The sequence below is a fragment of the Rattus norvegicus genome, chromosome 9, assembly GCF_021556685.1.
Source record: "Rattus norvegicus strain SHRSP/BbbUtx chromosome 9, alternate assembly SHRSP_T2T, whole genome shotgun sequence".
NCBI classification, from domain to species: Eukaryota; Metazoa; Chordata; class Mammalia; order Rodentia; family Muridae; genus Rattus; species Rattus norvegicus.
In genome coordinates, this window is record NC_141542.1 from 33568972 (window position 1) to 33583074 (window position 14103).

General features: G+C 42.1%; 1 protein-coding gene across 2 annotated transcripts in view; it reads left to right on the forward strand.

Moving 5' to 3' along the window:
- Positions 1 to 8763: 8763 nt before the first annotated feature.
- Opn5 (opsin 5) overlaps positions 8764 to 14103 on the forward strand; it is a 48795-nt gene continuing 43455 nt past the window's right edge. Inside the window, 2 exon segments of one of the 2 annotated variants that reach the window (NM_001389270.1) lie at positions 8764 to 8916; positions 12885 to 13004. In NM_001389270.1, coding sequence (NP_001376199.1) covers positions 8787 to 8916; positions 12885 to 13004 — 250 coding nt within the window. In that variant the 5' untranslated portion in view covers positions 8764 to 8786. 2 annotated transcript variants of the gene reach the window in all.

Genomic DNA, 14103 nt, shown 5'->3' on the forward strand with positions numbered 1-14103 from the left:
TTTTTCCACATGGCTGAGAAGATATTGAATTATTGATTATTCTGTTGCTTGCTTGGTTATGTAAACACGTTTTCTTTTTCCGTCTCCCCTTCTACCCTTGTTACCTCTCTCACACGTATGCTCCATGTGTCCTCCTGTATTTTCCCTTTAGTGGCTTGGAAACAAATGCTATTCTTGTATTTGATTGCCTAGTATCATACTGGGCCATACCAACAGAAGTTAGGGCATGTGCATGTGTGTGTGACCAGCACCTGCAGTCAATTTCTAGTTTTCTTCCTGGCTGTGAACATTTTGCTTGTCGAGAAGGCAAAGATCTCATTAACACTCTGTGACAGATGAAGGCTACCCTGGCTTCTGGGATTTGTGTTCCCAAACTGTGTTATTTCTTGATTTCTACTTCAAATGTTCCTGCGATTTCTGGTTGTTCCCATTGTAGAGTAGGCTCGTACTACATCTTGATCGTTGTCAGCATAATCTCAACTTTTTAAGAGGATCAAATTTGATCCACAGTAAATTAGGACAGTATCAACGGTATCAAGGATGAGGGCACATCTGAAGCGTCTGTAGCTGCTCACACACAGAAGAAGAAAAAGCATTACCGAGGTTTGCTGAGTTTATAGGACACTCAGGGGGCAAGAAAAGACACTTACTAGGGAGGAAATATCCTTGGTGACACACGGGATCTGGATTTCTGATTGACATCCACCCAGGGCAGTGTTGGCTTCCGAGAAAACACAGAGGAAGAGAACAGCTGCCTGCCCGGTAGTGAAATTCTAGGGCTCTCTCTGGTTCCATGTAGAAAAACCAAATGGAACCACCACCACCAAAACCCCTTCAACTTCTCACTCTGCAAAGCCCCAAGGACAGTAATTCATAGCCTCCGTAGGGGCCTGTGCAAAATATTTATGAATATTTATATGAATGGATAAATTGATGGTTTGAATGTTTTACTAATATAACCACTAACACTTTTTTTAAAAAATATTTAGACAATTAATATTTCAAAAGTGAGATACCATAGGCAGTTAGCTGAGAAGTTTTGGGTCTCATTAAGAACCTTCCTCACCAAATGAAGTGCAAAGAACTACCATTAAGTGGAATAACTTTGGTATATATTCGTGTGTATATATTTATATATGCAGAAAATATATCTGTACATCTACAAAAAAAGAATCAGTTTTACCCCTCAAAGCATGTATTCCTACTTTCTGTTTCCCTGCTGAGCTCCGACTTCAGCGTGAGGAGGGTCCTGAGAAAGACAGGAAGGGGAACAGTGCTGACTCAATAATGATTCAGCGTCCATAGTGGATGCAAGCTGCTAGTTCGGGGACTCTCTCTGTTCCCTGATGATGCTCATCATTCTTTATACTTCAGCTTAATGACCAGAGAGAGCCCAAACCCAACCTTTTATTTACTAAGGCTACACCACAAAGGCTTTGATCATTGTTAATAATCATCAAAAATTCTCAGATTTACATAAATTCCACAAGTCCTGGATCAATAGTCCAAACCCCCGTTTCCTTAGAGCAGAAACTAAACACAAAGCAAAAACACATTTCTTTTTAGCTTTACACAACCTGTTCTCCACGGGTCACTGGGCAGAGCTCTTGAGGTTTCCTGGTACAGCAGACAGCAGACTTTAGTGACTATTTTCACGTAAGAACAGAAAAGTGACAGACTACTAAAATTGAAATGATTCCTTACAACATTTTAGAGTTTATGTAAGTAAAGCGGTTAGCTCCCTCTAGTACCTCTCTAGGCATCGCTATCTCCAATTCTTCAAACAGCCAGGAGAACAAAGTGCTAACATTTCGTATGCTTCTGCATCATCTTTTAATCCTCTGATCTTTGTTTCCTCACCCTAGCAATTCCATGGCCTTGTGTGCTCTCCTGACATTATCTATTCCTAGATCATATATAAATTCCTATTTTTTCTAACCATACCTTTTCTTCTTGAGAACACTCTAACTCTCTCTCCTTGATGTCCCCAAGTTCATCCTGGCTAATTAACACAGCAGTCATTGGACCAGGGAGTACATGTGTCTTCTCATGATTGCCAATTCAAAGCCAAGTCTGGCATTGAACTATTTCTACAATGGACCATGTAGGCTTTTGTGGCCCTTATGGCTATGTTGTCTAGATCCTTTCCCATGGCCCTAAAGGCCAAGTGGAAGGCTGTTTCTCCTCATCCTCGACAGCCTCATAATCACCTCCATTCCTCATTCCTGAACACCGCGTCTGTTTCAATTATTACGTCATGATTAGCTCTGAGCAATGGGGGGAAGTATATCCCCCAGAAAGAAAGATTGCAAGTAGAGTAATAAAACCAGCAGACCAGCTTCAGGGCAACAGCAAACATCAGCAGACATGAGGATCATGGGGATCCATGGCCTAGGGATGCTCCAGGGGCAGACACTGTGTCACACCTCCCCTTACACAGCCAACAGACCCGGCATTTCCCTATGTTTTCCTTCTACTTAAAATATTTATTGGTTTATTGGTATTTAAGTGTTTCCCCCCTAAATAGTAACACTGTTACCATACGATCACAACGTTCCTCAGCTCATTTTTAAAGGGAAGTTATAGATACCACCATGCTGGTGCAATGGGAGAACACATAGCTGGAAACTGGAGAAGTAGAGAGGAGATAGAACTAGAATAGAGTCAAGGCTGAGCTGTGCATCTCCATGGTCTTTAATAAGCAGATTCCTGTGCAATTATGACCTATTGACTGACTGGCTGTTGTTGGGGAGAGGGAAAGGTTTCTTGACCTGCTAGGCTGGGCTCAAATCGTTGGAGTTTATGTAGTGCTGAACTTCAGTTTTCTAACATGATCCTTTAACACAGTAAGAAAAGTAGGCCTCATTTGGTAAATTGTGCAAACCAGCAATGCGACTTCTGAATTCTACCCAACTTGAAGGGTTTGCTTGACTTTCAGGTTTTGCTGTTTGTCTTTCTTTGATATACTCTCTCTCATTCCTAGGATGTTCTTTATTTAGATGTTCCCTAGTATTATTTACAGCCCCCTCACCCATGCGTGTCATGACTGACATAACCCATGCCACGGCTATTTTCCCATTGGGAGGTCTCTGTTATTAGCTTCACAGAGTCCTCATGCTAAATTTTCCAAGGTACTGATGTATTGGATCTCATGTTCTCAGAGAATTTATCACCAGAAGGAAATTTTGTTCATTCTCTCTCTCCCTCCCCCGTTACACACACTCACTCACTCTCTTCTCTCTCACACACATTCTATTTCTTTCTCTCTGTGTTTGTCTCATACACTCGCTCTCTTTTTTTCTGTCACACACATCTCTTTGTTTCTCTTTCACATACACTCACTCTCCTCTCACTGACACACACACATTCTCTCTTTCACACACATTCTCTTTCTCTGTCACACACACATACACACACAGAGAGAGAGAGAGAGAGAGAGAGAGAGACAGACAGAGAGAGAGAGAGAGAGAGAGAGAGAGAGAGAGAGAGAGAGAGAGAGAGAGAGTCTCTTTCTCTCTTTCATACATACACGGCCTGAAGTTCATGGAGTGAGAGCAGACAAGGCCAAGGCCACCTGGAGCAGAAAGTTGCTCTCATTGTGCATCTGTAGACACCCATACTTCCTAGAATTTTTGTTATTTTCTGTTTTAAACTACAAGAAATTTAGGGAGCCAGAGGAAAAAAATTCTTGTGTAATGTTTTTATGATTTCGAAGGTGATTTGTGGATCAATAAAACAGAGCAGGTTAGACTCTTTTCTTTTGTACTAGTGTGTGTGTGTGTGTGTGTGTGTGTGTGTGTGTGTGTGTTTGGGAATGTGACCTTATAAAATATACTTGTTCATATCTGCCACCAAACCATTTTATAAGTCCCCTTTGTTTGGACATGAGGACTTAGGCCTAGTTATGCCTAAAGTTATCCCTTAATTTCAAATACAGATCCACAGAGGCTATAAAATATATTTATATTGTCATATTTATTGTAGTAATCCAAGCTCTATTTAAAACTTCTATGCATCACTGTGGGTAGGAGATGATTTTGACTTTTTTTTTAAAATAGTGAGCTGTTATGAGAAAAGCCTTGTTGTTTTATTCATGGTTAATGAATCAGTGAGTACACCAGTCAGAATGGCTAAGATAAAAAACTTAGGTGATAGCAGATGCTGGCAAGGATGTGGAGAAAGAGGAACACTCCTCCATTGTTGGTGGGATTGCAAACTGGTACAACCACTCTGGAAATCAGTCTGGTGGTTCCTCAGAAAATTGGACATTGCACTACCTGAGGACACAGCTATACCTCTCTTGGGCATATACCAAAAAGATGCTCCAACATACAACAAAGACACATGCTCCACTATGTTCATCGCAGCCTTATTTATAATAGCCAGAAGCTTGAAAGAACCCAGATGCCCTTTAACAGAGGAATGGATTAAAAAAATGTGGTACAGCTACACAACGGAGTACTACTCAGCCATCAAAAACAATGACTTTATGAAATGCATAGGCAAATGGAATGAACGAGAAAATATCATCCTGAGTGAGGTAACACAATCACAGAAAAACACACTTGGTATGCAATCATTGATAAGTGGATATTAGCCAAAAAACTCAAATTACCCAAGATGCAATCCACAGACCACATGAAGCTCAAGAAGAAGGATGACCAAAATGTGGATGCTCCCACCCCTTCTTAAAAGGAGGAAATATCCATAGGAGGGGATATGGAAGCAATGTTTAGAGCAGTGACTCAAGGAATGGCCATTCAGAGCCTGCCCCACATGTGGCCCATATATACAGCCACCAAAACTAGCTAAGAATGATGAAGCTAGAAAACGCATGCTGAAAGGGACTGGAAATAGATCTCTCCTGAGAGACACATCCAGAGCATGTCCAATACAGAGGTGAATGCTAGCAGCAAACCACTGAACTGAGAATAGGACCCCCTTGGGGGGAATTAGAGGAAGGATTGAAAGAGTTGAAGGAGCTTGCAACCCCATATGAGCAACAATGCCAACCAACCAGAGCTTCCAGGGACTAAGCCACTACCAAAGACTATACATGGACTGACCCAGGGCTCCAACTGCATATGTAGCAGAGAATAGCCTTGTTGGGGCACCAGTGGAAGGGGAAGCCCTCGGTCTTGCCAAGATTGGACTCCCAGTGCAGGGGGATATGGGGGAGGGATAAGGGGGATGTATAGGGGGAATATCCATATGGAGGAGGGGGAGGGGAGGGAATGGGGGCTTATGGACAGGAAACCGGGAAGGGGAATAACCTTTGAAATGTAAGTAAAGAAATAGATCTAATAAAAAATTAAAGAAAAAAGAAACTTAAAAACAAAAGAATCAGTGAGTAAGTGATGGAAGGAGCAGGGTATGTTTCATTGCTTAAAGGCATATGCTAATATGAATAATCAAAAAATTTCCAGGCTTTGGAAAATAAGTATTCCTGTGTGCAAAAATTAGACAGGGTCTCTGGCTTCAATGTGTACAATCTGTTTGCAAATTCATGTGTTGAGGATGAAGAGGTGGCTCCCATGTTAAATTATTCATTATTATTTATAAAAGACAGCATTTAACGGGTCTTACAGTTTCAGAGGGTTAGAGTCCAGGAGGGTAGACCATAGACATGACAACGGAAACATCTGAGATTTCACATACTGATCTGTCTGGGGAGGAAATGGTCTTTGCCCCCAATTGTATTTGCCCAAGCTGAAGAACTACTGCCTGTAAACCACGAAGACCAAGCTGCACATCGGCTACAAACGTGTGGGGCACCTAGGTCCAGCCTCTCCAAGCTCTTTGATTGGTCATTCAGTCTCTGTGAGCCCCCAGGAACCCAGGTTAGTTGACTCTGTAGATATTCTTGTGGTGGGTGTCTTGGACCCCTCTGGTTCACTCAATTCTATCCCCAACTCTTCCACAAGATTCCCCCAGCACCACATCAATTATATGCCCTGGCAGTGGGAGGAGACAGGAACACCACAGGGAGCTAGCTGGCAGGACTTGTGATCTCTGCAAGCTCAGATGTCGATCAAAAGTTATTACCTGTATAAAGATATGAAAGACGACTACCAACATCTACCTCTGGCCTCCACATGTACACCCCTCACATATGCGCTCTCGTGCATGCAAACACGCCAATCACGCGCAGGGAAAGACGAATAAAAAAGAAATTCATTATCTTGTCAGTAGTGAACACGAGGGACCCGTAAGATGTGACTCTTCGGAAGTTGCCATGGATCAGAATTTTAAGATCCGACGAAGTGTGCGAAATCTGCCTCAGCCCTCATCTTCTGTTTCTGAATCTAAGGGGCCAGACAGCCAGAGTGCTTGGGGACCTAGTGATGATAGACTTCACCATAATATCGGGAATCAGGAGCTTGACAGTGAAAAGAAATCCTGTGGATGGGCAGGGTTTGAGATGGAGTGGACTTGGTAACCAAGTTCCTCTACCCATAGCTTTCTGTAGTTAACTGGGGAGGATGGGAATGGGTATTAATTAGAGTGTCCTCACACCACAGAGCCTTCTGCCAAGTGCCGTTTCTTACTGAAAAGCCTTTGTAGGTTGTAAACTGTCTGTCAGAAAGGGGTTAAGCCTGCCCTTTTATAGAAACTGAAAGCACTGCAGCCCCGTGACACCTACTGATTGCCTGTCACGCTGTGTGAGGGTAAGGCAACTCTGGAGAACGGATTCCTTTTACTTCGAATGTCTCAGAGGGCTGAACAGCGACATCTACTGGTGCAGTCTGAAATGAGCTGGTTCTAAGTGACACCTCAGAAGAAATATTTCTCCTCCTTTAGTACCAAGAAGTAGCTACTGTCTCACTGGACGTCATGTTCTTAGCAATGCGTGTCACTTCCCAGAAGCACCGGGTCCTTTCTTACCAGGGAGGGGAAACATGCAGTATCACTTAAAGGTTTTTGTTTGTTTTTTGTTGTTGTTTGTTTTGTAAACTTTGCAAAATCAAAATTCAAAAGAAATAGCACAGAATTCTGTGTGTTTTGTGAGTTTCACATTGCTCAGGATTTTATCCTGGACTTGAAGGAGTGTGGCTGAAATAAGTTGTTCTCTGCTTTAAGAAACTCTAAACCTTCCCGTGGCTAGGCTTCCGTGCTTTAGTCAAGACCCAGTTATTTTCTAAGTAGACTATTTTTCCCTAAGATTTATTTTATTTTTAAGTGTGTATGTGTATTAAATGTGTGTAAGCATGTATGTATGTGTGTATGTATGTGTCTTTCTGTGTACATATGTAGGAGTGTGTCTCACTCTGTGTATATCTGTGTATATCTCTGTGTATGTCTCCATGTGAATGTATGAGAATATGTATGTGTGTCTCTCTGTATGTGCATGTGTGTATGTCTCTGTCTGTGTGTGTATTGTGTGTGAGTGTGTGGGTGTATGTGTGTCTCTCTGTGTGTGCATATATAAATGTGTTCCTGTATATATGTGTGTGTCTGTATGTCTCTCTGTGTGTGCATGTGTATCTCAATCTCTCTCTCTCTCTCTCTCTCTCTCTCTCTCTCTCTCTGTGTGTGTGTGTGTGTGTGTGTGTGTGGTAAGTGCCAATGCCTAAGGTCAGAGGTACCAGATCCTCCTGGCGCTGGAGACACAGGTGGCTGTGAGCCACCCTGTTTGGGTTCTAGGAACCAAACTCAGTTCTCCTATAAGCATATTGTGTGCTCTTAGCCACAGAATACAGCTCTCCAGCCCTTTGTTTTTTTAAAGATTTATTTATTTTATGTATGTGACTACACTGTCATTACCTTTAGATACACAGACAAAGGTTTTGGATCCTATAACAGATGGTTGTGGGCCACTAAATGTTGTTGGGAATTGAATTTGGGACCTGTGTAACTACTGAGGAATCTGTCCATCCCCCAGACCTTAATTTTTAATACATATATGTTAACATTTATTATTTGAGAAACACAGACACACACACACACACACACACACACATACACACACAAACTATATATAATTTTTTTCCATTCCACTCCTCTGACTCTCCCAGGTCATCCCCACCTCTCAATTTCAATTTCATTTGTTTTTTTTTAAACACACTGAGTCTAATTTGTGTTGCCCGTACACACATGGCTGCAGGGCCACCTCCTGGACCATGGTTAGCCTACCAGAGGCCACATCCCCGAAGAAAACTGACTCTCCTTCCTTTAGCGGCAGTCAACTGTCGATAGCTTCTTAGCAATGGATGGAAGCTGGCGTTCCCCACTCATGAACAGCTTCAACTTTTAGGTTAACCCTGTCAATCTCTGACCTATTAGCTTCATTTAGTGAAGTGTCCATATTTGCATCGAATGCTCTGTTTCTTCCCTCAGCAATACTCAGCAGCTCACCATGCCCGTTAGGAATGGAGAAGCTTGGGCTACCTCGGAATGCTGTATTCCGGCAAGTCAGCGTACATAGAGCCCACATTTCCTACTTCAGATCTTTACAAAGTTCGCTAGGGAGCAATAGGGCAAACTAGTTTTCAACCTTTTATTCACTGGGGAGGTGTGAAAAGCCTCAGAGGCAGCCTGAGGAGAAAATGCAGGCTTGTCTAGACTGCAAATTGAACAACTGCGTGTTGGTGTATTTACGTCATTTAAGAAAAAAAAAACGGTGAGCATCTCCCCACTAGGTACCAATCACCCGTGGGGCCCGGGAGTGTATGCCTTTTGTTTTATAGAAAGGGATGCGTTTGTGAGCAGATTCACGGACTTAGTATTTACGTCTGTTGAGATCTCTGCTGATTTGCTTTACAGACCCTTGGGGGTGTGAGGACAGCATGGCCTTGAACCACACTGCCCTGCCTCAGGATGAGCGCCTGCCCCACTATCTTCGAGACGAGGACCCCTTTGCTTCCAAACTTTCCTGGGAAGCGGATTTGGTGGCTGGCTTTTACCTAACAATAATCGGTAAGGTTCCTTAACGTTTCTATGTCGGAGGCTGCATTGAGAGAATTCACAGGCTGCATTGATTTTGCACAAATGATTCCGATACTTACATGGGTTATTAGCAGGAGTGGAGAAGGTGGCTTGGCATTATGACAGTCAATCAGTGTTTCATAAAAAAAATGATTGCTGCTGTCATTAGGGACAAGTATTTCATTAATAATCCAGAGAACATTCATAGTGAATTCTTTATCTCAAAGCTGTTTCATTTGGTCACTTGACTAGTAGGTTTCTTTTCTGGTTATCAAAATGGATAACAGATCGTTTTTCTTTTAAAAAGAATGGCCCTCAGACACCATCTGTTTTAGCTTCCTCCTCTCGTAACTGAGGGAACTCTGGCCCAATACAACAGTGACGGTAGACACAGCTTTAAAAGTTGCACCATCTCAGTCCTGCGAAGATAGAAATTATTCTGGTGATCAGTGAAATTCTGCCTAGGGTGAGAAGAGTTTCATGTATAACTCACACAGGGTTGAATCTGTCTCATGTTAGACCGTGTTATTCAAACCGGCAGCCACCCATGGCTGCATGGCTTCTGAGTACACAAACTGTTACATTTCAAATGAGCATATTGTAGTAAAAATGCATGCCTCCTATTGAAGGCTTAGTACTTGGAAAATAATGTACAAACATCTCACTAATACTTTGAAATACAAAATGTCCATTGAACTCATAATTTATGGATTATGAGTTTGTGGATTAGATTTCTACATAATTTATGGATTAGTAGATTAAGTATTAAATTATTAAAACTAACTTTTCTATGTCCTTTTATGTTGCTTAATGTGGCTACCAGAAAACGAAACAACTGAATATCTGTGTAGCTCACACTTCTGGTTTATATCATACTTCTATTGGATTGCACCAATGACATTTTGCACCAATGACATTTGGTCTGGGCATGGTGGCACATGTCCTTAAGCCCAACATTTGAGAGTCAGAGGCAGGTAGATCTCTATGAGTTTGAGGCCAACCTGGTTTAGATAAGAGAATACCGGGCCAGCCAGAGCTACACTGTGGTACCGCCTTTAAAATAAATACTTACAGCACTTTTTAAATTTAAAGTGATATTAAATTTGGGCGAGCCGTGTGCAGGTGGGTCCCATCTTTAGGTTTATGTGTCTTTAATATTTCAGATGTTGGTTCGAGCCTGCTTTCTCAACCTCTCTTTCTCTCTCTCTCCTTTCTTTGTTTCTTCCACTCTCCCTCCCTCCCTATTTCTCTCCCCCTCCCTCTCTCATCTGTTTATGACTGCGAAGAATTTCATGTAATTCCTGAAATTGGAAAAACCACATTAGAATGTTCCATAGATCCCTCTATGGTCAGTACTTGAGGCAGAACTTATGAGGTTGAATTACATGCTCTGTTGCAAAATAATTTCCAGGGTCCTCGTACTTACTGTGAGCATTTGACTACTTTTCATTTAACTTAAATTTGGCCTTTTGAACACAAATATATGAAGTATCCACTCTTTGCTACTCTTAAGTAGATGGGGCAGAGCAGTGAATAAATGACCCCTGAAATAAACTTCGTATCATGTCTTATTAAGCTCAGTGATCAGAAAAGGCAGACGAGGAATCATTTCACAAATTGTACTTAATTTGTTTGATGGAGTTGCAAGGGGTGCTTTGAAAATAGCATCCTTAACCAGATAAATGACTCTAGGCAATCTAACAGTGGGAGAACTATTAGCCCATCCCCTCCCTAGCTTGATGGACTTTAGCAAGAGAGTGTAGCAGTGTTGGTGGGAAATGAGAGACATTCTCATTTAATGCATGTTGGGGGCAAGGGAGTCAAAAATCAGATTTAAGTGCTGGAGTGAAGCTTAAAGAATAGGTGCTGGAAAGGGAGCCCCCAAGCGAAGGGAGCATTAGGTGAATCAGGGAGACAAGTTGAAGTCACAGGATAATCATTTGGGATGAGTAAGAAGGGCAGATTTGGATGAGGTTGGAGAGACTTAAACTCTTCTTTCTAGACCCATGTCTGCTTGCCACCTGTCTAGATCCTTTTGAAGGAGCCAGAGTGGACAGAGCAACATTCTTGGCCATTTTTATTAAATACTTTGAATCTTAGGGGAAACTGAAGAATGAAAATTGATACCCTAGTTTGGTATGCAGGAGAAATAAACACGAGACCCATTTGCCACTCTCCACTCTTCAAGTTAAAACCTACTAATTGCCTACGAGGAAGGCTTTTCCTCCTGTCTATGCGCAAAAGATACAGTGTTTTGATGATCGAAGAAGATGTCCACCCCAATAGTCTCTATCGCCTTAATCTTGTTTTCCTTAGTCTGAAAAATATATCTGATTTCTTTTGATGCTCATCTGCAGACAAGGTTGCTCATGGAAACAATTGAACATGGCATTTCATAGAGTTCACTATTTTTAAAGTCACAACGGGCACTGGGTGAAACCCTATGAAATAGGGTTAGTAAAATGTTTAAGAGAACGCAAGTAAGAAATAATCTCAAGAGAGGCTGGCTTGTGAAAGGGTGTTGGAGGAGCTTTCTGGATTGACTGCATGCAAATACTTAACTTTTTTGGGATATGACATAGATGGAATTTGTCTTACTATTTTTGAGCTGCTTTTTTTTTTTTTTGGCACTTTTTGTTCCCAGTGTGCCTTGCTAGACGGTTTCTTATCAGGAGTTGCCTTTTATCTGGTTTGCTCTAGGACTGCACGACCCCTTCAGTCTCCCCCCCTCCCCCATTTGCTTTAAGAAAGCTAAAGAGCCTTTCATGGACCATTAAGCATCTTTGGCTCCAGAGTGTCAGTATCCCCTAAAAGCACAATGCAGTCAGGTCCTGGTGGTTTTACACCATCAGCGAAGACACATTTTTCCCCCCCCCTTGGCCCCTCAAATGAATTGTGGTGGAGGAAGTAAAGTAGAAGTTTAAACAGAAAACTCTGGGTCTCTCCTGTTAATACTTTGCTTATTCCTTACTACTGAAGGCAGCTGTACCAGATTCTCATTTACACACAGCTACACAATGAAGCAAGGATCCCTGAGGAAATCTACTCTACATGTTAAGCTATGGAAGTAGGTGTATTCTTTTCTTAAATACAGTCAGTAGATAATGGGTCTATTTTTTTTTGGATTTTTTTTTTTTTTTTGTAACTGGGTTTGTAAGAAGTTGTGAACAGTTTCATTGTGATGCCCCAAACAACTTGTCATTAATAAAAGAATATTCCAACTTGGGAAACACATGTTTGTCGTTGTTGTCAGGTCTGGTGGGTTGAGGGTCACTTTCTCTCTCCTTGGTGGGAGGGCAATGCTTAAGTTGTCAGTGGTTCCGCACTTACCCTCGACAGCTAGTCCAGGGGTAGCTGAAGGCATCCCGTGTTCCAGAGAGTGAGGGTCCACTCCACTGCAGGAATCTAAGTCCTGGGGCCTGTGTGGAGGAGACGACCCCTTCCTTGCAAGGGCTCACAGCAGCCACCTCTGACCACACCTCTCCCACATGCCGGTGCTCCTACGTGAGCCCACAGTGGCAACGAAGTCACCTCTCTTGGTTGACTTTATTTGCAGGATCTCATAAATAGCTAAGGGGTTGATTCCACTTATCCAAGGGAGGGAGTCACATAAAGCCAATACTTTATAAAAATGGCTGAGGAAAACACTCTGCCCTGGGGCCAGTACAAGAACTGACCATTGGGATTCCCACACCCTCCTGAGCCTAACGAGAAGTCAGTGGTTCCACTGCCTGGGTAAGTTCAGTCCTGTAATTCCTGACTCCTACCCCTTCTGAGGCGACCCATCCCTTGCCTGTCACTCACAATCCATGCTCTTGCTTCATCTTCTCGACTTAGATTTTATCTAGTGTCCTCTCATTACCCTCTAAATCTGTGGAGTTCATTTAAAACAAATTGAAGTGTTTCATCTGCAAGTGAATCCTCATTTTAATGACGGGACATCTTATTTTTCTTTGTAGGGATTCTCTCCACATTTGGAAATGGGTATGTCCTTTATATGTCTTCTAGACGCAAGAAGAAGCTGAGACCTGCGGAAATAATGACTATTAATTTAGCAGTCTGTGATCTGGGGATTTCAGGTAATTCAGCCACGCTGCTCTTTCTTCATGGGTTTAAGATGTTAGCCACTCTAAATCCCTCCCTGGCTCCGGGCTCACGTTCTTACCGCCTGCTTCTTCCCGTCACAAAGTGTGTTTGCACTGTTTGTAGCCAGTCAATGAGATGTCTGCTAAAGAGACCAGCTGATACCTTCTTACTTTATTTACTTTATTTAATAATATATTTATTAAGAGAGCCTTTATTATGTTTGGCTAGGCATGGGACCTCTGTCCATTTCTCCCTAGAAAACTGGGAGAAAGCTATTTCAAATTGATACCTGGAAACAAAGGAAAAGATTAAATTTTCTCCAGTGGAGGGCCACATTCCAGGGCAGGCAGGGCCTGTGATTAAGAACAGTGAGCCAAAGCGAAACAAACTCCATGTTTTTTTGGCGAGCTTTTAAAAAGTTTTTATTTTATTTTATTTTGGTCTTACTTGTTTTCTGTTTGTTTGGTTTTCATTTCATTTCATTCTTTCTTTCTTCCTTCATGTGTTTGTTTTCTTTTGAGAGAGAGAGAGAGAGAGAGAGAGAGAGAGAGAGAGAGAGAGAGAGCACCAGCTGGGTGGGTAGGGATCTGGGAGGAGTTGGGAAGACAATGATCAAAATACATTCTATGAAAAAGAAAAACAAAAATTATTTTCTATTTTTCTTTCCTTCTTTCTTTCTTTTTTCTTCCTGTTTCCTTGTTTCTTTGTTTCTTTCCTGACCACCTGTTTCTTTTTCTTTTTTTCCTTTTGAGACAAGGTCTCCTGTACAGCCTGTAGCCCAGGCTGTTCCCTGACTTCCTACGTAGGTGAGGATGACCTTGAACTCTTCACCATCTTGCCTTCCCTGAGTGGTGGGGTCACAGGCATGTGGCTCTTTTGTTAGATTATTTTTGTCAAATATTTTATTTTTCACTTATTTTTTCCTTGAATATATACATGTGTTATGTATGTGTGGGTGTGCATATGTGGGCAATTTTGCTTGGTTGCACACATTCATGTGTATTTTTGTGTGCATGAATATTCACGTGCATGTAGGCACACATATGTGTGTGCCCACATGTGTGTGTGTGTGTGTGTGTGTGTGTGTGTTGT